Source organism: Aspergillus eucalypticola (assembly GCF_003184535.1).
Source record: "Aspergillus eucalypticola CBS 122712 chromosome Unknown BO83scaffold_4, whole genome shotgun sequence".
Classification (NCBI taxonomy): domain Eukaryota; kingdom Fungi; phylum Ascomycota; class Eurotiomycetes; order Eurotiales; family Aspergillaceae; genus Aspergillus; species Aspergillus eucalypticola.
Genome location: NW_020290278.1, coordinates 1,433,547 through 1,454,013, shown reverse-complemented (window position 1 = coordinate 1,454,013; position 20,467 = coordinate 1,433,547). Strand labels below are relative to the sequence as shown.

Genomic DNA, 20,467 nt, shown 5'->3' with positions numbered 1-20,467 from the left:
AGACAAACCATGAAGGCTCCTCCTTCTCCTTATTATCATCCCTCATATAGGGTACGCAGCATTCCCAAAACACCCTCGCCTCGAATAGAACACTTGTATTTTCTTCAAAGCCCATTCATCGAACAACTTCTCTGAGGCGAATAGGTCCCATGCTCCTCTGACGCCAATAACAGTCGAAGACATTCGCTCGCCCGTTCATTGCCACTGTGACCAATATACGGTTGGGTGAGTTCCCGCATCTTCAGTATCTTATATTTAAACCGCCCGAAGTTAGAATAAGACAAGACACTGGACCAGAGACATTGAAAAATCAGCTTAGCTTAGCTTAGCATAGCTTACCTGCTCTCTCTCAGCTGAACTTCAATGTTCTTCTTTTGCGAGTCGTCCAAATTGTGCCAGATCTTATTATCTATGTCTCCCACATCCCAGCCATCCCAGCACGTACTCGAGGTGCGAGAGAATGCCATTCTCATGGGCATACTGCATGCATCATTGCAAGCTTCGGTTTGCCGGGAAATGTATGTAACTAGAAGTACTTGATATCAACGGCGACTAGTCTGCCTGCCGGCCGGCTTCTGTCGTGGACTCGACCACTCTGGTATCTATTCCCTTTTCTCATAGATGTTTTTTATTGCCTTGAACGAGGTTCCGTCGTTCCTCTACTTCCTTTTTCAATATACTCTTTCCGCTCCTCCATGGTGAGGTTCACTATTAATAACACACTGGCAATTGATCGAGACAACGAACGAGGATGAAATATGAAGGAAGCATCCATTTTTGAGTCTAATGTCACTGGATCTGAATCCACGACTTCACAATTATAGTTTCATGGTGTCTTTTAATTGGGAAAGTCTCGCGATAGGAATGACGATTTTTGATTGACTACAGATTGGATTCACCTAGAGAGGGTCTATTTGAGGATATGACAATTTAGTTGACTTCGACGAAGCCATAAATTATATACACGTTAGCTCAATAGCTCAATGCTTATCATAGTATTTAGCGCAATGTCATAGAAAGCAGCAAATTCACCTATTTGGTACAGCACGTGCTGTGTCCTTTCTATTGGATTGCACCTTTTTTTCAGGTCAGCCTCTACTTGGCGTAGTACTCGCTTTATTCGAATCTGCTAGTTCTCCACTTGAAAAACGCAGTTCGCTAAGTTTGACATGAAACACAATCTGATCAATCCATACAGTTAGATTTCTTTATTTTCAGATCGATGTAAATCCTGGAAATGCGCCGGATATGATCATCCCTCCGACCCTTGTACATGCAAGATGCCCATAATCCTTCCGGCCAGAAGAGATTGGGTGAAGTCATAGAAAACGAGAAACATGAGGGTAATATACACGCCGGTCCACCATCGTTAGTTCAAATACACGCTTCATTGCTCCTGGGTTGTGTCGTTCTCCTCGTCAGACACCTGCGGGGCCCAGATCCCCAACGACTCGCCGCCCAGTAGCCTGACGCCGGGCTTCGCATGCGTGTTCACCATGGATTTGCTGGAAACTGCCAACGCGTTCATCAGCTCTCCAACGCGGCGGGCCGCGACGAAGCTGCTTGTCAGATGCTCCACTTCGGCCACCTGGGTTGCCAAGTTCATGCACTGCACCAAGAGCTCGCTGCTGAGCACATGAGCCGAGAAATACATCGTATTGTGGTAGTCGAGGAACACTTCCGGAATGTAGGTGTTACGGATCTCCTCCAATTCCTCCTTCTCGGCTTCTATATTGACCATATTAGTATTGATACACTCAACCTCAAGCAGACAAGGCTGCTTACCGTTCTCGTAGTTGACCAGCCACTCGTCCAACATGACATCGATTTGGACGCTAGTGTCATCCAGGGCTTCCTGTAGCCCTTCTCTGAGGTCCTTAAGCATACCCGAATCACGCCGCCGTTTGTTGCTGCGCCAGTGGTAAGTACAACGCAAACCCATTCATAGATTGTCATGACATACTTTTCTAGTTTTTCATAAATAATGGCATATCTTTCCAGAGCGTCTAATGCCAGGATAAGGACCTCCAGGTCACGCATGGTCTGCGATTGCTGGAGTAAGATGCTCGCCTGGCTTCCCGACGCAACTCCGTTGGTTCGCGACCGAGAACGCTTGTGAGGGGAGCTGAGCAACCTCGACTTCGTCGGACTGGAAGGTTCTGGCGTGTTGACCTCTTGCATCGCCGCCACATCGAGGCTAAACTCCGAAATGTCAAAGCCGAACATTTCCCGCGAGATGTCGGATAGCTTCATCCGCCGACACAGCTCCCGAGCTGCAGAGAGTCGACCCGAAACTGTGGTATTGTTAGCTCTGCATCTCCTACACGGAACAAGGGTATGTCCATACTATAGAACTTGCGGTACAACAAAGATCCGAGCTGGCAGATTCGCCCCCACTGTCCATCCACGTAGCGAAGCCATTCGAGACTGCGTATGACATTCTCATCACTTTCCGATATCTCGGTGCCAATGAAATCCGTCTTGACCGGGACCAATTCAAGGTTGCCATCCTTGCGGTTGACAACCTTCGGGTGCCGCTTGACCGTCCTGGAGTGGTCGATGGCAGAGACATTCACGCTCAGCCACTCCCACTGGGTCTGCAGGACAGCCTCGACGTCGATACCGTGCTTCTCCATCAACCGAACCAGGTTCTTTCTCTCCCGTGGATCAACAATCTCGATCAATACCTGAGCCAGAACAGACCTCGTCAAATCCTCCGGGAGAAGGGAAGCGTAAAGCGGAATGATATCCACAACACCGAGGGATTCCAGGTTAGCGATATACCCGATGACGTTCACGCAGGCAGTGTTGTAGAATTGAGTGTCGGCGCGAACGTATCCAATGGAATGAGCGACGATGTAAAGATGGGTGGCAATCCGGAGCGCATCGCCGTCCTCTGCAGCAATGACAAGACTGTCATCGACGGAGGTAGGTGACACATCAGGAACGAAGGATGACGCATCAGATTTGTTGTTCGCAACCTGGGACACTGCCTGGGCTAAGGAATAGAAGAATGCGTCGTATCCTTTGCCCAAGATTGTCGCCTGGATAGTGCGGTACGGGTTCCGTGCCTCGCTTCCAACGCGCTCGTTTCCTCTAGTGTACTGCACGAATTTGTTGAATTCGGCATATCCTGCCGGCTCAGGCACGAAGGCAACAGGGGTTGTAGGCGAATGGCTTAGCTTCCGCTGGAACTGCTTGCAAAATCCCTGGTAGCGAGACAGGAGGACGCTGTTGAAGTGCACGAAGAGATAATCATCCCAGGTATGACAGACCTTGAAGGCTGCCTCTGTTTCGCCGCAGAGCAACGCATAAACCGCCCGCTCAAAATCCTCGGCGTGTGGACTCCGTGCCAAAGCACTGCAGGCGGCCCTCCAGGATTCCTGGGAACGCCAGTTCATCAGGCGTGTGTGCCCATCATCAACAGGGGTCCTTCCAGTGTGTGTTTCAACATCCACGCTAGTACCACAGATGCTGACGGCCCGCCAAGTTTCCAACCGCTCTGCACACCAGTCACGGATCTTGAACCAACTCTCCCCATGTCTGAGCATCTTCCAGCACGTCATCCATGTAGCGCGCTCGTAGAACTGATCCTGCTTCTGTAGGCTCTGCCTTTGGCGGGTGACGGCGTCCGGATCTAATTGGGTGACTAGTGGCTCCGACTTATCTGAGCTCAGAAGCGTAGCGGTGATGCCCGGGTCATTGGGTTCGAGGGGTTGGGGCCAGGCTCGCAGTCGCTTCTGTCCCTTGATTGTTTCCTTCGTGTAAAGCCATCCATGGGACCATGATCCCTGCCCTCTTTCGGCCTGTGACTCTAACTCAGAGATTAGATAGTCCACATCTTGCGTGCTGTATTTGGCCGAGCGTTCGAGCCACTTTAGGATGATAACGCATTCCGTCGCATAATGGTCCGCAGCCAAGAATTGGTCCCAGACGTCGCGATCGGGGGAGTACCGGTGTAGATTCTGGAAGACAGATTCTTGCGACTTCTTGGAGTCGGCTCTGCGGGGCGGATCGTCCCTGCTAATAAGGTTGAGAAGAAGTCGCCAAGTGTCGGCTTCCAATTGTAGACGCCGGAGCTCCTCTGCAGTCTTGGGATCGAACGATGCGGATCCGTTGCTTCGAGCAGCACCCAATCCAAGCTTGGCCCGTTTCAAGGTGTTTTGTTTCGTGATGTCGCTGATTGCATCTTGCGCGAGGGTCTGGTAGCTCTTCACCAGGTTATAGGCAGCCTGGTAGTTCGACAAGTCCTCCGAGCGGTTTCCTTTTTGTTTGAAACGATCCAGTTTTTCGGCGAAGGCCTCAATCTGGCGCGTGACTCGATCTGCGGTGCGGCGAAGGGGATGCAAGGCCTCCTGCGCGCCTGCCGACGTAAACAAGTCCGGTGTTGCGGCATCGATACCATCTAGCAACGTCAGCCTTCCTAGCACTACCAGAAGTCGTAAGGAGCATACTATGTCCATTCGGAGCGAACCCCAGATCCAGTGGTGATTCGCTTCCATTCAGCGCGTCAGCGGCCTCTTCCTCTGATTCCTCGTCTTCGTCAACGTAATCATCTTCCATGTCTTCATCCTCATTGGGCTCCATGTCGTCTCCCTCTTCATCCATGGGCTCATCGTCATCATCCTCGATTTCAATAACATCCGACTCGTTCGTTGGTTGTTGAGAGGGCTGGATAATAAAACATCGGTCGGTCAGCGCACCGCCTTACAAGAAAGCCAAAACAAAGCAACTCACATTTATGGACGTGAACCCGGCAGGGGCGCCCGAGCCCGTGGCCCTGGTTAAGGGTGCCATGAGCGCGAGGAAAGGCCGGGGAGGTTGACCGGGAGAGAAGGGGTGTGTCGGGGGAAGGGCGATGATAGAGATGGAGGGTGTTTGCGAAGGGACCTTTAGCTTCCCAGGAGGATTCGGGGAAGAACTGCAACTTCCAATCTTCTTCGTCTTACTCTTTTTGGCCGTGTTTTGGGCCGACGGGCCACTAGCCCATATGGGGACTAGCGCCAACACACACCATAAAAACTCGCGCACTTCGGCTTTTCCCTCTTCTTCTTTTTTTCTTTCTTCATCAAATGTCTATAGGCAATCATTAGAGTCTCGGAACGAGCGCTTCAATCTTCGTTCAGGTCAAAACGGCCTCTCTGCGTGCTCAAGATTGTCTTAGAGAAATTTGGCAATTTTCACAACTAGCCTAGCTCTTTCCTCGAATGGGAGCTCAGACTGCAAGGGAATTGTCACATTCCAGCCTCAGTTTTATCTGAGATGGAGGGACTACTAAGACTATCACTGTCACTATTTTCCGGCAACGACTCGACACATTGTCAAGAGCCTTGATGATTTGGTCTCTACTCTATTATCGACAGTATAATTGGTAGTATGTACACGATCCGTAGAACTCTGATGAGACACGAATTTCTCTCCAAGACAAGCTAAGGCTCCATGCCCCGTTGCTTCATCTTCAGACGCAGCAAGTTGGGCTTAGGACAGCTTGGAGTCTTTGCGTCCTCTCCTCGCGCCTGGTAAAAGGCATTGCAACATTCATAAAGGGCATTGATCTGGGATTGACATTTCTCTTCCTGGTACGAGTTCTTCGTGAGGCATGCTGCAAGAATTAGTGCCATTTCTGCACGTGGATGTTGTATGGTGGTAGTCACCTTGTATGGCACACTGGCAATTGTTAGTCATGCACCAAACAAATGTTCCAACTAGTATCAGTGACCTACAGCTCGTGGATGGCAAGGCGGGTCAAATGCTATGTCTTCCTTAAGTCCGCCCTGCTATCTGTTACTCTCTACTCAAACGGGAGTCAATGGTTACACTCATACCATGACGCAATATACTATACTCAGCCAAAGAACTGGCAACAAGACAGAAGTAAAGTCACAACTGAATAAACCCGGTGGCTAGAGCTGGAAGGAAAAGAATAAAACTTAATAAGAAAATTGAAAAGAATGTGACTCAACACTGAAAGATGTATCAAGAGAAAATCAAGTATCAACAGTAGTAGTAACACCTTTGATCTCATTCACTGCAGCGAAGCAACGGGAACTTGGACCTGCGCCGCAAAAATAGATTCTCCGATATTTATAACTGGTGGGGGTTGCGTTCATCGCCTCCAGCTCAGTTCAACACCCCATCCTTTTTCTTCTTCTCTCAGTCATTTATCACGTCCACCAGCTTCTTCTCCTCGTCCGTCTCTCCGCCAGTGCTCTAGCGCATATCCTCGATCCCTTCAAAGCGGCAAACAGGGTAAGCCACCGCAGTCTGACGAACTTCACTTGCGACGGGAAGTCCTCCCAAAGCTGACAACTCGCCCTCCTCCAGTTTCAAGCCCTCCATCGTCTTTATTCCCTTCTACAACAATGGCCGACTCCGGAGAGGCCCCCGCGGCTGTCGAGCACCTCAACATCAAGGTGACCGACAACAACAATGAAGTGTTCTTCAAGATCAAGCGCACAACCCAGTTGAAGAAGTTGATGGACGCGTTCTGCGAAAGGCAAGGAAAGCAGCCATCTACGGTCCGCTTCCTTTTCGATGGCACCCGTGTGCGCCCTGAAGATACACCCGATACTGTATGTTCTAGCATGACAACCCTTCTCTTTCTGTGATGTGTTTATGTGCACGCACTGCGGCACCCTTCCCCGCACGAACTCCCTTCCATCTTCTCTGGCAGACACACCCTAGAGAACCGCAAAGCACACGGCTAACTTATCCTGAAATTTATGTAGCTCGAGATGGCCGATGGGGACACTCTCGAAGTGCACCAGGAACAAATCGGTGGCTAGATAGCATAATCTGTCTTTCGATGAATCATGATTATTATGTCTTTTTTTTGCCTTTTTTTTTTTTTTTTCTCCGAAATACATTACCAGCCCCGTTGTGTTTCTTACTTTATTTACCCAACTTTATCTTCTCCCGACCATCCTCCGATCTGTTTCTTCCGTTCTGCCGAACAGATACAAAGGCGCAACATGGTGTTCTACTTGGTTGATGGGTCGGAGCCGCGCCCGGATTTGGAGAGCGTCCTATAATGAGATGTGTATCTGGGTAGGGATCAGGAAATTTTTCAGAGTGATAAATAAGAGGGTTATTGACGTCGACGAAAATATGATGAATGGTTACTCTACATTTCTTTTTTGCTATCTTCGCTGTTTTGCAAGAATTTGGGGAGCTGAGAAAGGAAAAGAATGAGTGTTTAGCATCTGTTGTGTGCAGATGTCTACCGTTTGGATAGATTCTCGAGCACTATATTCAAGTTACGCTGGGTTGCAACTTTTGCAAAACTAGATAGGGTTGTCCTTTTCTCTGAAGCCCATCTGTCTGGACTAGTATAGATTCACCGAAAAGACTATATTACAGTCCTGTATAGTTTAGACCCAGTGAGTCTGAGTGTATGTAGTAGGACAGGAAAGTGACAAAAGATACCAGACAACCGACCCACCCCCGCAAGCAGACAATTGAGGAGACGAAAAGAAGATAAGAAACGCAGCACCCGGCACACCTCGTCACCTTCCAAGCAGAAAGTAGAAGCAAAGAATATGTATCTCCACCAACCCCACATCCAGCAATACGGAGTAGTTACTCCGTTGCTATAACAGTGTCAATCACATGTCCCACACTGCCGCCTTAGCCTTCTCTTCCTCCTCCTTCGCCTTCGCCGCCTCCTCCTTTTCCTTATTCCGCCGCTTAATCTCTTGCTCCTTCACCGCGCGGTCATACGCCCGCTGCTCCTCCGTGCGCTTGGGAGCCCGAATTCCCAGCGCCCCCGCAATCATCCTCCCCGCTACAGCCGTCTGCTTCTCCGGCCTCCTCGCCGGCGATCTCGCCTCTGATCGTCCACCATAAGTAGGCCACGGCGGCTGCGATGCAGACGTCTGCGGTGAGATGGGCGTGGGTGGGGGGTCCAAGGGGCCTTCAGTGTAACGGATAGAAGGTGACAATGCGGGGCTGGCGAAGCGGGAGGAGGTAGCGGGGGAGGTGGATGAGATGTCGGCTGCTCCTCCTTCGGGGTCAGAGGCGGAGGCTGATTCTACTTCATCTTCCCAGGAGTCGGCGACGGGAGCAGGCTCTTTCTTCTTCTTCACCGTGTGATGGTGTTGTTTGGGGACAGAGGTGGGGGGAGTCGGTCGGGGAATATCATTAATGGGGCTTTTATTGGCGAGGGAGAGTTCGCGGAGAGAGGATTGTAGTTCGGAGGTTGCTGATGCTGATGCTGTTGGCGGTGTTGTTGCTGGTGGTGTGGCTGGAACGGACATTGGGGGTGGTGTTAGTTTTGGTGTTTGTTGCAGCTGATTATGTTATGGGAGTACCATGGGGTACTGTGGGGTGAGGAAGTAGTAACAATTGGGGGGGAGGGATCTGGGGAAGGAGGAAAGAATAGCGAAGGAAAGGAAGAAGATGATGGAGGAGGGGCTCAAGTTATTGCGGCGGCAGTACAATTGGGGAGGGAGAAGGGAAGGTTAATAAAAGGAGGATGAAGGAAACGAACCCTTGGAATTGGAACTGGCATGTGCGGCCGCCATATCGACTACTAATTGATGAAATTCTATTATTGAAGATCTTGTGAGTGGTTCGTAGCAACACAATGCAGAGTGGTCCGACCGCTTTCAAGCAAAGCGAAAAGGTGAAATCATGAATGGCGTCAGTCCCGGCAGTGCGACCCCGCCTTTCGGGGAAGGCGGGCCCCGTGATTGGTCTTGCATTGGGCTGGCCAGAGTTCGAGTTGGTCCATCGCTTTCGTCTTTCTGGCGAGAATTTGCAGTTTGGGGAACGGTTCACGTTTCCACCATTGTGTGGTGACTGATCTGCGTTGGGAAGTGACTTATCATGGCACAGATTGGTTCTTTGACTGGGCGGTTTCTTGCTGTGTGTACATTGTGATGGGAGAGTTGGGTCATTGATCTACATACTCCAGTTCAAGGCTGTAACGCTACTAGCAAGGATTACTGGAGTCGTGTGATCTGATCTCAGGATGTGCATCTCTCAATATCTGGGACAACTTACTTTGTAGTCCAAAGTATGTTCTCACATGGGCTGCATTGTTTGCATTCTGTTTGTAGATAAGTACTGACTAAGCAATTGGGAGTGTGGGGTGATCTCCAATCCTTGTTCCCAGAGCCTAGAATTCATAAAAATAGACCACTTGACATCATCTACCAATATCTCTCTAGTCGATGCAATTCGATAAGATTGCCTTTTCTGTGGGCGAAGGGAGCAGGATTTCTAGTGCACCATGACTTCGAACGCAGACCGAGACATGAGACCATCGAGTAGGGGCTTTCAAAGAGTATCTGAAAGGTCTATGTACCTCACGGGGTATTGGGAACTGGTGCAATATCATCTTGTAGGGGTATATTGCACCGCGCATTGCTGCACGCCACTACCTACAAATTCACACCAGCTAGATGAAAACATACACGAACTGGAAAATACGAATAGGGCAATCTGCACGCTATATACGCACTAATATCTCCAGTGCCGGTCTGCAATTTCATCAGCCTCTACACCAAAGCTGTGGCTCTTAACACCGCCGGCGGAGCATGTGGCATTTGCCTTTCCGAGTCTCAAATACTACACGGCAACACGTTTCCGAGACCACCAATCACAGCGATGCATGAGTGTCCCGAGAGCCCACATCCTCTTGTTTAGTACCTCGGAAACAGTCGGCAGGTTGTCCGAGACCGGCGGAGGATCCGTCTTATAAGACATCAATTCCCGAGGTTAGTTCTTCCGCCCCTTCAACTCTCTCCAGGCCTGTAGACCAGTCTAGCAACTGGCTGTTGATATTGCCCTACTTTGCGAAGTGGCCGTGAGTGGTAGTCACTGATTTGTTGTCACTTCCATCATTTAAACCTATCATTCTCGCAATTGGTGTTCTTATAATACCCCACACTGAAATAGCCGGCTATTGATCTCCATCAAGTAACCACGGCACGGAACCCACTATGTCCCGCCTGGCTTCATTGTCTGCGCCGGCGAGAAGGCCTCTTGTCCGTGCTTCAGTGAGACAATCACAGGGGTTTTCGACCTCGTCCAGGACCTGCAGTTATGCGGACACGCTACAGAATTTGAAGATAGGAGCTCACACGCGGGTCTTGTTTCAAGGATTTACAGGTGAGTCTGTCTCTCAATATCTACGATCATACATTGACAATAAGTTTAGGTAGACAGGTAAGCGGGCTTCTAGTGTAAATGCAATAAGTCTTAATCAACATTCCAGGCCACTGCCAACGTCAAGGAGTCCTTAGAATGGGGCACGAAAATTGTCGGGGGTGTTAAGCCGGGCGTCGAGGGAGAGCATCTCGGTCTTCCGGTGTTCCCATCTGTAAAAGCGGTATGGCTGATTGTCCACATTTTTAAGGCGTCATACTTATGCAGACAGGCCCAAGAGAGAGCGAAACCGGACGCATCTGCAATCTATGTGCCTGGTAACCAGACTGCAAAGGCGATAGAAGAGGCTATAGAAGCGGAAATCCCTCTTGTTGTAGCAGTGGCAGAACACGTTCCTATCCATGATATTCTTCGAGTAAGTGATTCGGTTTGAGAGCGTTGTCTGTGAGAGCTATGAACTAATGGTGCTTAGATCCATTCCATGCTGAAGACACAGTCGAAGACGAGATTGGTCGGTGCCAACTGTCCGGGAATCATCTCTGCAATTGGCAAATGCCGGATCGGATTCCAGCCTCTGCCCTGCTTCGCACCTGGCAATATTGGCATTGTCGCCAAGTCAGGGACTCTGAGCTATGAGACTGTTGCGTCCACAACGCGGGCAGGTCTGGGGCAAAGTCTCTGTATCAGTATGGGAGGGGATGTTCTAGCAGGAACTAATTTCGTCGATGCACTGAAGATCTTTGAAGAAGACCCTGACACCGAGGGGATCATCCTGGTTGGCGAGATTGGTGGTACGGCAGAGATTGATGCAGCGGAGTGGATCAAGGACTACAATCAGAGAACTGCTAACCCCAAGTATGTGGAAGAGCCAGTTCGTTCCCATGGGAAGCTATGCTGACAAGTACAGACCGATAATGGCCCTCGTTGGAGGCTTGCATGCTCCTCCTGGACGGATCATGGGTCACGCAGGTGCCTGGACAGCAATTGGGGAGCCTGGCGCGAAGGCCAAGTATGAAGCGCTCGAACGAGCCGGCGTGATGATGGTCAACCACCCCGAGAAGTTCGGAGAGGGAATGAAGTCACTTCTGAAAACTCGCGGGCGCGCGGGCACTACTGTAGGTCTGTTACATGCGAAAAACGACAGCTTACTTACATGGAGTAGTCTATCAATGGCGGGAATCAGCGGCGAGGCTTACATACAATGAGGCGCATCAGACCAAACCGTTACGGCGTCTCTCAGCCCCAGCAAACCAGAAGTCTATTCGTTAAGCCGTTCCAGGCTCTCGATATGCTCAGAAAAGAATTAATCCCTGTCAACGAGGCTGCACCCTCCGAATCGGACTTCTTCTTGTCCCTCACCGTTGATAGGACAGCATTGTCGCCGTGTATTCTTGCCTCCACCTCTGCTGGCTTCGAACCAGCACAGACGGGCCGGTTCCCATTTGCATACGAGGGCACGGACTTTAGCAGCACAAACCCCCTGGTCGAAACGGTTGCCTCCCACCTGGAGCTTCCCGCAACGGCACACGACAACCTGGCGCAGCTGCTGCAGGGATTATGGCGGGTTTTCAAGGAAAAGGAGGCGTACCTCCTGGAAGTACGCGCCAACGCCACAAGTGCTTTTGAAGTCCGCGATGCCCGCTTTGGGTTCGATGACGCTGCCTTTCGAAGCTCGGGACGCCAGAAAGACGTACAGCAACTGAGAAATCCAGCAGAAGAGGTGCCCGAGGAAGTCGAAGCCGAGAAGGATGGCATTGTCTACGTCAAGTAAGCCACCCCAGTCATCCCGGTGTAACCTACGCTGACCGAGCACAGACTGGAAGGGAAAGGAAGCATCGGAACCCTAGGTAAGTACATCCCCTCAAACCCCACATCTAGAGGTTACCCTCCCACTGACCTCGTAGTGAACGGCGCGGGCCTGGCAATGAACACGGTGGACGCGCTGACGATCCATGGCGGACACTGCGCGAACTTCCTGGACACGGGCGGCAAAGCCACGACCGAGACAGTCAAGTCCTCATTTCGGATCATCACGTCGGACCGACGCGTGAAAGCGATCTTCGTGAACATCTTCGGGGGATTGACACGGTGCGACATGATCGCGGAAGGGATCATCCTAGCATTTCAGGAGATGGAGATGACGGTGCCCGTGGTGGTGCGACTGCGCGGGACAAATGAGGAGCGTGGGCAGCAGATGGTCAGTGTTGATTCCTTAAACCTTTTTTTTTTCCGACACACTTTAATCATGAAAAGCTAATTTCTTAATGTTCCGGATAGATCGCGGAGAGTGGGTTGCCACTGGAGGCATTTGACAGTTTCGAAGCGGCAGCAAAGCGAGTGATTGACTTGGCCGACAAGCAGTAGAGCCTTGATAGATAATCAATATCAATCAATCCATCACCCTAGATGAATTAACGTTCTAGACACATGGCATTAGAGCAAGGTACACGTAACGTCGCCCATCGCTCCGAGCCAATGACTCCTCTCCCGGGCAGAAACCCCATCCAAGGAAACGACACAGGGGAGTACGTACGTAAGTTACAAGTCGTCAAATGAAATCGACCCCGCGATCGGCGCCGCCCCGCTGTTTCACCCTTTTCTATTCCCATCCTTTTTTCTAACGTACTTCAATCCCTCCTCCTCCTCCTCCTCCTCCTCCTCCTCCTCTTCCCTCCTCTCTCTCACCAAACCCTCTCCTCCTTCCTCCCAATTACCCATACCACACACACATACACACATACCCTCCAAAATGGCCACGTACGTACCCCATCCCCCATCCCCCATCCCCCACCCCCAAAACCAAAACTAACCGACCGGCAGCAACATCACCTACCACGCCAGCGGCCTCACCCGCACGGAGCGCAACACCCTCCGCTCCCAAAAGGGCCTCACAATCTGGCTAACCGGTCTCTCCGCCTCGGGCAAATCCACACTAGCCGTTGAACTCGAGCATCAACTGGTCCGCGACCGTGGCGTGCACGCCTACCGTCTGGACGGCGACAACATCCGCTTCGGACTCAACAAGGACCTCGGATTCAGCGAAGCCGACCGGAACGAGAACATCCGGCGGATCGCCGAAGTGGCCAAGCTGTTTGCTGATTCCTCCGCTATCGCCATTACTTCTTTCATCTCGCCGTACCGGAAGGACCGCGACACCGCGAGACAGTTGCATGAGGTGCCCACGCCCGGAGAGGAGACGGGTCTGCCGTTCGTCGAGGTGTATGTTGATGTGCCGGTGGAGGTGGCGGAGCAGCGTGATCCTAAGGGATTGTATAAGAAGGCCAGGGAGGGTGTGATTAAGGAGTTTACGGGCATTAGTGCCCCGTATGAGGCGCCGGTGAAGCCGGAGGTCCACATTAAGAATCATGAGGTGCCCGTGCAGGAGGCTGTTGCGCAGATTATTCGGTATTTGGATGAGCAGGGGTATTTGCCTGCTAAGAAGGAGTAGAGAGTATATTCCCCTGGAGGGGATTAAGATAGATTATAGAGATTTTGTTGGTTGTGTATATATGATTCGGGTTTGACTGTTTAAACTGCTTACTACATTTGAATAGATTCTTAGGCGGGCTGTGAGTACTTCTATGTACGTACGCTAGACATATAAACAGGAAGAGAAATAGATCCAAACAAACAAGAATGGTGCAAACTAGCAACGGCCGCTGGCTAGTTGAACTCAAACTCATAATACACATATGCCGTATACTCCGGCCCGCCCTCGCCGTGCATCTCGCCCGGGTCGTCGCGCTTCACTCGGCCCTTCTTGTCGCGCCCGAACGCATTGCCCGCCAGGTACGAGTACTTGTCGTCCAGATTGCGCTTCGCTTTGTCCGCCTGCTTCGTTCCGGGAGTCTGCTCTAGTTAGCAACAACACATTCAAATCAACAAGAGTAAAGATATAACTCACCCGGATCAACGTGCACACAAAGTCCAGCGGCAGTCCATACCGCAGTACCGTCTCCACAAACACCCGCAGCACATACACATGGATCCAGACCATCACGGCCTCACTCCACGCCGTCCGTCCCAGTCGGAGCGTCTCTCCCCAGAGCTTGCGCTCGTCACCGCCCACCCGCTCGAACTCCTTCCGCTCCTCCTCCTTGCCTCCCTCAATGTACTTGAAGTCGCGCGGAATCCACTTGTTCTCACGGCACTTGTGCACAAACTCCAGGCTGTGCTTCTTGAACGTCGTGACGGCGTACAGTGTGAAATCGTCGTCCGAGGCAATCAGCGTCGCCGACCGCGGCACCACCATCGGCGCCACGGTCTCGTAAATCTTCAGGAACTCCTTGACTTGCTGGGCGGGCACAGCGATAAGGTGCGTCTCGATGTATTCGGAGTCGCGGACGAGGGTGCGGGGGTCGACGACCGAGGAGAGGGATTTGGTGGACAGGTTGCCCCTATAGCAGAGCAGATCAGACAAACGTCCTCCTTCTGACATGGAGCGTAAAGTAAAGTAAAGTAAAGTAACAAACTCACGTCTGCTTCCGCTGCAACGTCGCCAACGTATTTTTCACCTGATTATACTGGGTATATTTCGAGCGGATGTCGTTATCGATACTCGCTGCTTCCTGTTTCACCCGTCAGCATATCCTTTAGACAGAATAATTGGCATAACCCACCTTCTGCAGCAAATCAATCAGTTCCCCCAACGGCTTATCGGCCCTATACTTGACCTTATTCCACGAGAACGTGCGAAGGTACTGATCCACCGGTTCTAGATGACCCCGTCAACACAAAACACGTCACTTCCCACTAACATATGCTGTGATAAAAACATACTATCATTAACCGTCTTCATCTTATCAATCTGCGCCTCATCCCCCTCCAGAATATTCTTCAGCGCATCGCCAACCTTGGCCACCACCCCCTGGCAGCCGGCCTCGAGCTTAGCCAGCTCGTCGGCCTGCTGCACCAGAGCATCGAGCGTACCGATCTTGAATTCGGGGATGGGAAAAGGCGCAACAGAGCCATTTTCGGATGAGACGGTGGCGGAGATGGCGTCGAGGGCGTCGTCGCGGTGGTGGGAGGGGGTGATGGACGTGGGGAAGGAGACGAGGAGGTACTTGGTGGATTTGGACATGGTGGCCGGGAGGGAGGGGGGTATATGATATTAGTAACTAGTTGGGTGTAAGGGGGGTGCCACGCATGTGGTCTGGCGGTGCAGACGGGGAAAGTAGTTAAGGAAGATGGGCTGTGGAGAGAGAGAGAGAGGTCAAGGGGGGGGGAGGTGGGTTGGAGTTGGACTGGAGCTGGAGCTGTTGGTGCGGAGGAGGATCGATTGCGGTCGGTCGGTCGGTCGTCACTCGGAGGCGGTCGGCGGCGGTGGTTGGCTTCGTTGAGTGGGTTTGATTGGTACATGTTGATTTTGGAGTCATTGGACTATCTCTATGAGGGAGGGAATGCTATTGTATTTCGTCTATTACGGTGTTTATTGTCTGACTTGATGGCTTAGGGTTATACTACTGTTGTTGATGTGTTATGCATCGAAGAGGCCACCTACTACTAACTATAAGCTAGTAAGTAGGTAGTATATAGGCCGCGCCGCATCTTATACTACTCTCTACAGTTGTAGAACACCATACCAGTGAGTTCAAATTGTGCCTAAACAAAAGGATAAATTAATTAATTGACATATCTGGCATAGAAACCTTTTGCGACTGCTCCTTAAGGCTGTAAAAGTGTACTGTGCTGCCACCAATAGACATGTCGTTTCAGCTCTTGCAACGGCGCATCAATTGTGCCTCTAACCTCCAGCCCTACTACTACCCCTGCATTAAACCATATTGAACCAAGCAGCTCCATATGTAGCCGGCTCACATAGCATCAACATCATCAGAAGCAGCTTAGACTCTCATCTCATCGACACAGCGCGCACCTCTTGTACCGACCAGACCAGCACGAGGAGAATTCGACTCGACCATGTCACATACACCAGCGCAAAGCAGCCAGCCACACCAGTTCGACAATCAAAGCAAAACCCCCTCAATTTCACTCATCATGTCATCACCAAATGATTAAGATAAATCCCCATATCGACACCGATATCACCTCACTTCGCCACCGAAATCGAAGCCCGTCCCGACAGCGACTCCCTGCGCTGCTTCCTCAACGCCTTCTCGGTATCCATAAGCAAGTTCTGTACCGATCTGCTTCCGCGCGCATTAGATCTCACACCGTCGTCGTTGAGGAGCTCCGTCAGCGCCGCTTTCACTTTATGGTCGTTACCACAGGCTACTGTGCTGCTCGCGCTGTCTTTCTTGATGTGGTGGTGCTTGTACTCATCGTCGCCGCTCTCCTGGGCGGTGGGAGAGTAGGACGTCGAGCGTTTCATAGGATGGATTGTGTGGATAGTTGGGACTTTGTCTGCTGAGGCGATGGGGTGGTAGGTGTTGTTGTTGTAAGACATATTCTTTTTTTCTCTCTCTTCGTTTCTTCTATCGATCTGGTCTTCTTGGTTTGAAGGATAGATTATGTTGGATTAAGATTGATGTGCAGGAAATGAAGATCGGCGGTGTATTCCACCCTTTATTTTTCTTTTTTATACGAAGCCAGTAGTGACAGTGCCAGTGGATTGGATGGGGAGATGAGATATCGAAGCCCGTATTGGGGTAAGTAGACGATTGATTGGAGTCACTATGACGTCTAAGACGTTGAGAATGATCTGCAGAGGTGATAAGGTACTTTATATGGGCTGAGTTAAGATTGGAGAAGGGGGGGAGGGTTCTTATGAGCAAGAAAGTAAAGTACGTCTTTCTTTTGTATTCAATGGTTGGTTGTTCTATTCACTCAGTAACTAAGATCATGTGGCAGATGATGGATAAGTAGTAATGGGTAACTAGGTGGTACCTACCGGTTCACTCTGACATCATAAGGGTACCCTTTATTTTTTTTTTTTTTTCTTTATGGATTTGACTTCCGTCTGCAGATGTAGCGTGACAAAGGTCCTAATTTTTGAGACATTTGTACCTGGGGTGATTATGTTGACAGGTCGATGAACACATTGAAGATCTTATTGATCGGAAGTAAAAAGTAACAATCAATATCGGCTACGGTATCTCACCATGGCAAAAAAGGAAATATCGCTGGTTGGGCGGGATGTACGAGTCCGATCAAGATCAAGCGGTGCTGATTGGCGGGGCGCGATGCCGTGGTCAGCCATGGTTGAGATGTGAACTAAGTTCTTTTTGCCTCTTGCCATCTCTCTCCATCCATTCATTGTTCTTATCCTACAAGACACGAAACTGATACTCGTCTCCCCGGTCCAGATACACAACCTCCCCATCCAACCCAGCGGCCTGCACTTGCGCCCGGAAATCATCCAACGAGCTTGCAAACACGTCATAGTCATCATAATGAATAGGGATAGTCACCTGTGGTCGAATCAACTTGATCAATTCCACTCCCTGTTTCGCGTCCATGGTTACCATCATCGCTAATGGCAACATGGACGGCGAGGGTACTGTCGTGCCACCTAGATGAACCAGCATCAGATCGATTGGTTGTCCTGCATACCGACGGGGAATCTCCTTGAGATCATCGAACATGAGCGTGTCCCCTGAGATATAGATCCTATAACCGGAGGTGAAACTGTCTGCGTTGTCATTGCCACCGTAGCCTAGCTCGAGCATCCATCCGTTTGTAGGCGGGATCTATTCCATCGTAATAATCAATGTCTGTCAAGCTAAGATGTACGTGGGAGGAAGAAACATACCGCCCCAATCAGCTCATTCAACTTCTCTAACGGCTTTCCAACTGGGATATGTTTCCCTGGCATACCGGTTATCCGGAGCTTGGGCCGTTGCTGTCGCTGTGCGTCATTCTGGTTGTGTTTGATATCGACTGTAAGCTGCTCGTATACCTCCACGCTGGATACTCTCGTGAACGAGTCTTCTCCTTTAGACGTCAAAATGGATTTGGCATGGGGGGTCGTAACGATGGGAAGGTCGCGACGAAGAGAGGCTTCGACTTTCTGATCGAAGTGATCGCTACAATTTCGTTCATCAGCCTGTTTCTTGTCCAAGCCATTCTTATGTGAAGATGGCTGTCTACCCGTGATAATGAGATAGAAGCACCAAGTCGATCCGCGGTAGCTCTTCCAGATCTACAGCCGGATTCGTCTTTCGAGTCGAGGATACCCCAGGGCCGAGATGGACGTGGTCCCCTGCGTGAAGAAAGTTGGGCTGAGCTAGTTAGTTAGCATTCCTAATGATATCTCCCGCATCTGTCTAGACTTCCGGATTGGCGCATGTGGTACATACATCAGTCATGATGCGGATTCCATGCCATTGTCTGCATAATTTTGTTAGTCTGTGATTTGATATTGTTAATTTAGCAAGGATTCACGCGCATGATCGTCGTGGCAGTGCCAACGAAGTATATCGACGCATTCTCCCCGCCTGGTTTGGAGGGATGGACCCTGCTTTCTTTGGCCGGGGGGAGCTTCGATGGAGGGTTGTCAGAGGACGGAGGATGTCTTGTCGGGGGCTGGAGGTCATTGGGATCAATAGTGATGCTTTGAACCATCGTGAATGATTGCGCCAGTCGAAGTAATATGATGCTGGGTGTTGATACTTCGTAGTTAGCAGCTTGTGTTTTTTTGGGGGATGTTCACAAGCTGGCGTGAGTGTGACGTCAAATGCAACCTCCAGATCGTGAAACTCTATTGAAAGGAAACATGGATCTGCAATCCTCTGGACCTGAATATCCATTCGGTAACAAGTTGACACCTGTGCGACAATGATCATAGCAATTCCACGGTGTCTTCATAACCTGGGCCGTAGCCCAACGCCTACATGATAAGGCCACAACGGCAGCTACTGTGGCCCTTTTCTTCTCTCGTGCTCTGGGTTTGTCTATCAAAATTCACAATCTAGAATAGGTATAGTATATTGAACAAAAGTTATCTATATGTACAATCCAAATGTAGCTCTCCAACCATCTATACGCCTGTTAAATGTTCGAGTCGCAATGACTCTCAAGAAATATCCAATATTTATAGTTAAAATCGAAATCAGATGGGTGCCAATTATTTGGTCATGTTGTAAAGAGTCGACATAGCCTGCATGTCTGATTAGCCTCGTCTTGCATCATGATTCGATCATCTGAAACCTACCGCGGCCTGCTTGGGCTCAATAAACAAGGCCTTGGCCTCCACGAGCACAACCGGTTCCTTTCCGTCCTCGGGAAGCGTCTCAATGCGACCTTCCACCCAGGCCTTCCGACCCTCGACCTTGACAGTCTCCGCCCGCAAAACGGCATAGTTGCCGGCCATGGCGGGTTTGCGATAATCCAAGTTCAAGTTGGCGGTCACACCCACATTATTCGGCAGAGCAGGAAAACAGCAGCGGCCCATGGCCTCATCCAGCAACGTGGCCAGCAATCCACCGTGCACAATTCCCGGGTGACCGCAAAGGTTGGGTCCGAGGTAGAAAATTGAGACTAAGCTCTTTCCGCCCTCTTCACAGAATACTAGCGGGGGAGCCACGATCTTGTCCGGTCCAGCGAGTGTGCCGCCTGTGAGAGTGCGCGCGCGCAGCTTCTCCGGTATCTTCATGTGCGGGCGGGACTCGGTGAAAGCAGGATCGTTGCGCAGCGACACGGCCAGAGGGTGGTTGCGGATATAGTCGTTGACCTGCTTGGAGAACTCATCGTGAGGGACGAAGGCGGAGAGAGTCTCCTCATCGGTAGCTAGACTGAGCGTCATCATGCGCGACACAGATTTGGAGGTTTGGTAGGTCAAGCCAGCAGTGAAAGCGACGACTGCTAGAGTGGTGAATCCGACGAAGCGGCGAAAGCGGGAGCGAGTCGGAGGTGCTTGTGAGGGGAGGGATGCGGCCTCTGTAAGTTTGATTGTGATTAGTTAGGGCACTTGGATTTTGAATAAGTGCTTTTATTCAGTCTGAATGCTATTCAAAGCATAAAGTTGTTGTGCAAGGAAGGGGGGCATACATACCTGCAGAAGCAGTGGAATAAACTCTGTGTGCAAGAAGTTGGGATAGGGAGATGCCTCGGCACAGGGCAGAAAATTGGGTGGGAGGCAAACGCGACAGAGGAAGAGCATGAGCAACAGCTCTGGCCATGGTAGTGGAGCCTAGCATTGTTGGGACCGGCGGCATGGCGACGATTGTGGACTCTCTGACACTGGAGATGGAACGAGAGGGTTTCTTAGGTTTTTTATAGGAGAACAGAAAAAGGAGAGACGCAATGGAATGAATGGACTTTGGGGGGGGAATAAAGCGCAAAGGAGCCCCTCGATCAGATCAGCAGAGCCTCGATGTTGCTTTGCTTTTGCGGCGCCATTTAAGACCAGTTCCAGCGAAAATATTCAAATTGGGCTCGCCCTGTTCTTTTCCCAGGA

General features: G+C 50.7%; 10 protein-coding genes across 10 annotated transcripts; 3 read left to right on the top strand and 7 right to left on the bottom strand.

The window, feature by feature from the left end:
- Positions 1–1,206: 1,206 nt before the first annotated feature.
- BO83DRAFT_331749 (nucleoporin Nup84/Nup107 family protein) lies at positions 1,207–4,884 on the bottom strand. The gene is made up of 6 exons (XM_025528275.1): positions 4,738–4,884; positions 4,455–4,671; positions 2,348–4,405; positions 1,964–2,294; positions 1,786–1,910; positions 1,207–1,728 (listed from the first exon to the last, which is right to left on the bottom strand). The coding sequence occupies exons 1-6, from the start codon at positions 4,795–4,797 to the stop codon at positions 1,388–1,390; spliced, it is 3,132 nt and encodes a 1,043-aa protein (XP_025391891.1). The 5' UTR covers positions 4,798–4,884; the 3' UTR covers positions 1,207–1,387.
- A 411-nt stretch (positions 4,885–5,295) lies between these two features.
- BO83DRAFT_375663 (uncharacterized protein) lies at positions 5,296–5,775 on the bottom strand. Its single transcript, XM_025530514.1, has one exon. The coding sequence runs from the start codon at positions 5,619–5,621 to the stop codon at positions 5,430–5,432; it is 192 nt and encodes a 63-aa protein (XP_025391890.1). The 5' UTR covers positions 5,622–5,775; the 3' UTR covers positions 5,296–5,429.
- Positions 5,776–6,127: 352 nt separating this feature from the next.
- BO83DRAFT_375661 (SUMO family protein SMT3) lies at positions 6,128–6,853 on the top strand. Its single transcript, XM_025530513.1, has 3 exons — positions 6,128–6,249; positions 6,325–6,572; positions 6,729–6,853. Exons 2-3 carry the CDS (start codon positions 6,363–6,365, stop codon positions 6,783–6,785), a joined length of 267 nt encoding a protein of 88 aa, XP_025391889.1. The 5' UTR covers positions 6,128–6,249; positions 6,325–6,362; the 3' UTR covers positions 6,786–6,853.
- A 402-nt stretch (positions 6,854–7,255) lies between these two features.
- Positions 7,256–8,565, bottom strand: BO83DRAFT_375660 (uncharacterized protein). Its single transcript, XM_025530512.1, has one exon. The coding sequence runs from the start codon at positions 8,253–8,255 to the stop codon at positions 7,605–7,607; it is 651 nt and encodes a 216-aa protein (XP_025391888.1). The 5' UTR covers positions 8,256–8,565; the 3' UTR covers positions 7,256–7,604.
- Positions 8,566–9,944: 1,379 nt separating this feature from the next.
- Positions 9,945–12,474, top strand: BO83DRAFT_385843 (putative succinyl-CoA synthetase subunit alpha; the record flags this gene model as incomplete). The annotated part of the gene is made up of 9 exons (XM_025532643.1): positions 9,945–10,113; positions 10,163–10,170; positions 10,220–10,333; positions 10,382–10,525; positions 10,583–10,965; positions 11,018–11,225; positions 11,273–11,877; positions 11,926–12,307; positions 12,388–12,474. 9 exons carry the CDS (start codon positions 9,945–9,947, stop codon positions 12,472–12,474), a joined length of 2,100 nt encoding a protein of 699 aa, XP_025391887.1.
- A 293-nt stretch (positions 12,475–12,767) lies between these two features.
- Positions 12,768–13,730, top strand: BO83DRAFT_354711 (adenylyl-sulfate kinase). Its single transcript, XM_025529112.1, has 2 exons — positions 12,768–12,867; positions 12,931–13,730. The coding sequence occupies exons 1-2, from the start codon at positions 12,860–12,862 to the stop codon at positions 13,556–13,558; spliced, it is 636 nt and encodes a 211-aa protein (XP_025391886.1). The 5' UTR covers positions 12,768–12,859; the 3' UTR covers positions 13,559–13,730.
- A 43-nt stretch (positions 13,731–13,773) lies between these two features.
- Positions 13,774–15,190, bottom strand: BO83DRAFT_305380 (H(+)-transporting V1 sector ATPase subunit C; the record flags this gene model as incomplete). Its single annotated transcript, XM_025527260.1, has 5 exons — positions 13,774–13,959; positions 14,015–14,507; positions 14,587–14,678; positions 14,730–14,824; positions 14,890–15,190. 5 exons carry the CDS (start codon positions 15,188–15,190, stop codon positions 13,774–13,776), a joined length of 1,167 nt encoding a protein of 388 aa, XP_025391885.1.
- A 510-nt stretch (positions 15,191–15,700) lies between these two features.
- Positions 15,701–16,811, bottom strand: BO83DRAFT_375656 (uncharacterized protein). The gene has a single exon (XM_025530511.1). The coding sequence runs from the start codon at positions 16,514–16,516 to the stop codon at positions 16,160–16,162; it is 357 nt and encodes a 118-aa protein (XP_025391884.1). The 5' UTR covers positions 16,517–16,811; the 3' UTR covers positions 15,701–16,159.
- A 209-nt stretch (positions 16,812–17,020) lies between these two features.
- On the bottom strand, positions 17,021–18,637 carry BO83DRAFT_434798 (MBL fold metallo-hydrolase). Its single transcript, XM_025535836.1, has 5 exons — positions 18,458–18,637; positions 18,369–18,399; positions 18,160–18,290; positions 17,822–18,095; positions 17,021–17,759 (listed from the first exon to the last, which is right to left on the bottom strand). The coding sequence occupies exons 1-5, from the start codon at positions 18,631–18,633 to the stop codon at positions 17,337–17,339; spliced, it is 1,035 nt and encodes a 344-aa protein (XP_025391883.1). The 5' UTR covers positions 18,634–18,637; the 3' UTR covers positions 17,021–17,336.
- A 498-nt stretch (positions 18,638–19,135) lies between these two features.
- Positions 19,136–20,225, bottom strand: BO83DRAFT_424067 (PaaI family thioesterase; the record flags this gene model as incomplete). Its single annotated transcript, XM_025535141.1, has 3 exons — positions 19,136–19,168; positions 19,223–19,947; positions 20,063–20,225. The coding sequence occupies 3 exons, from the start codon at positions 20,223–20,225 to the stop codon at positions 19,136–19,138; spliced, it is 921 nt and encodes a 306-aa protein (XP_025391882.1).
- Between the last annotated feature and the right edge of the window lie 242 nt (positions 20,226–20,467).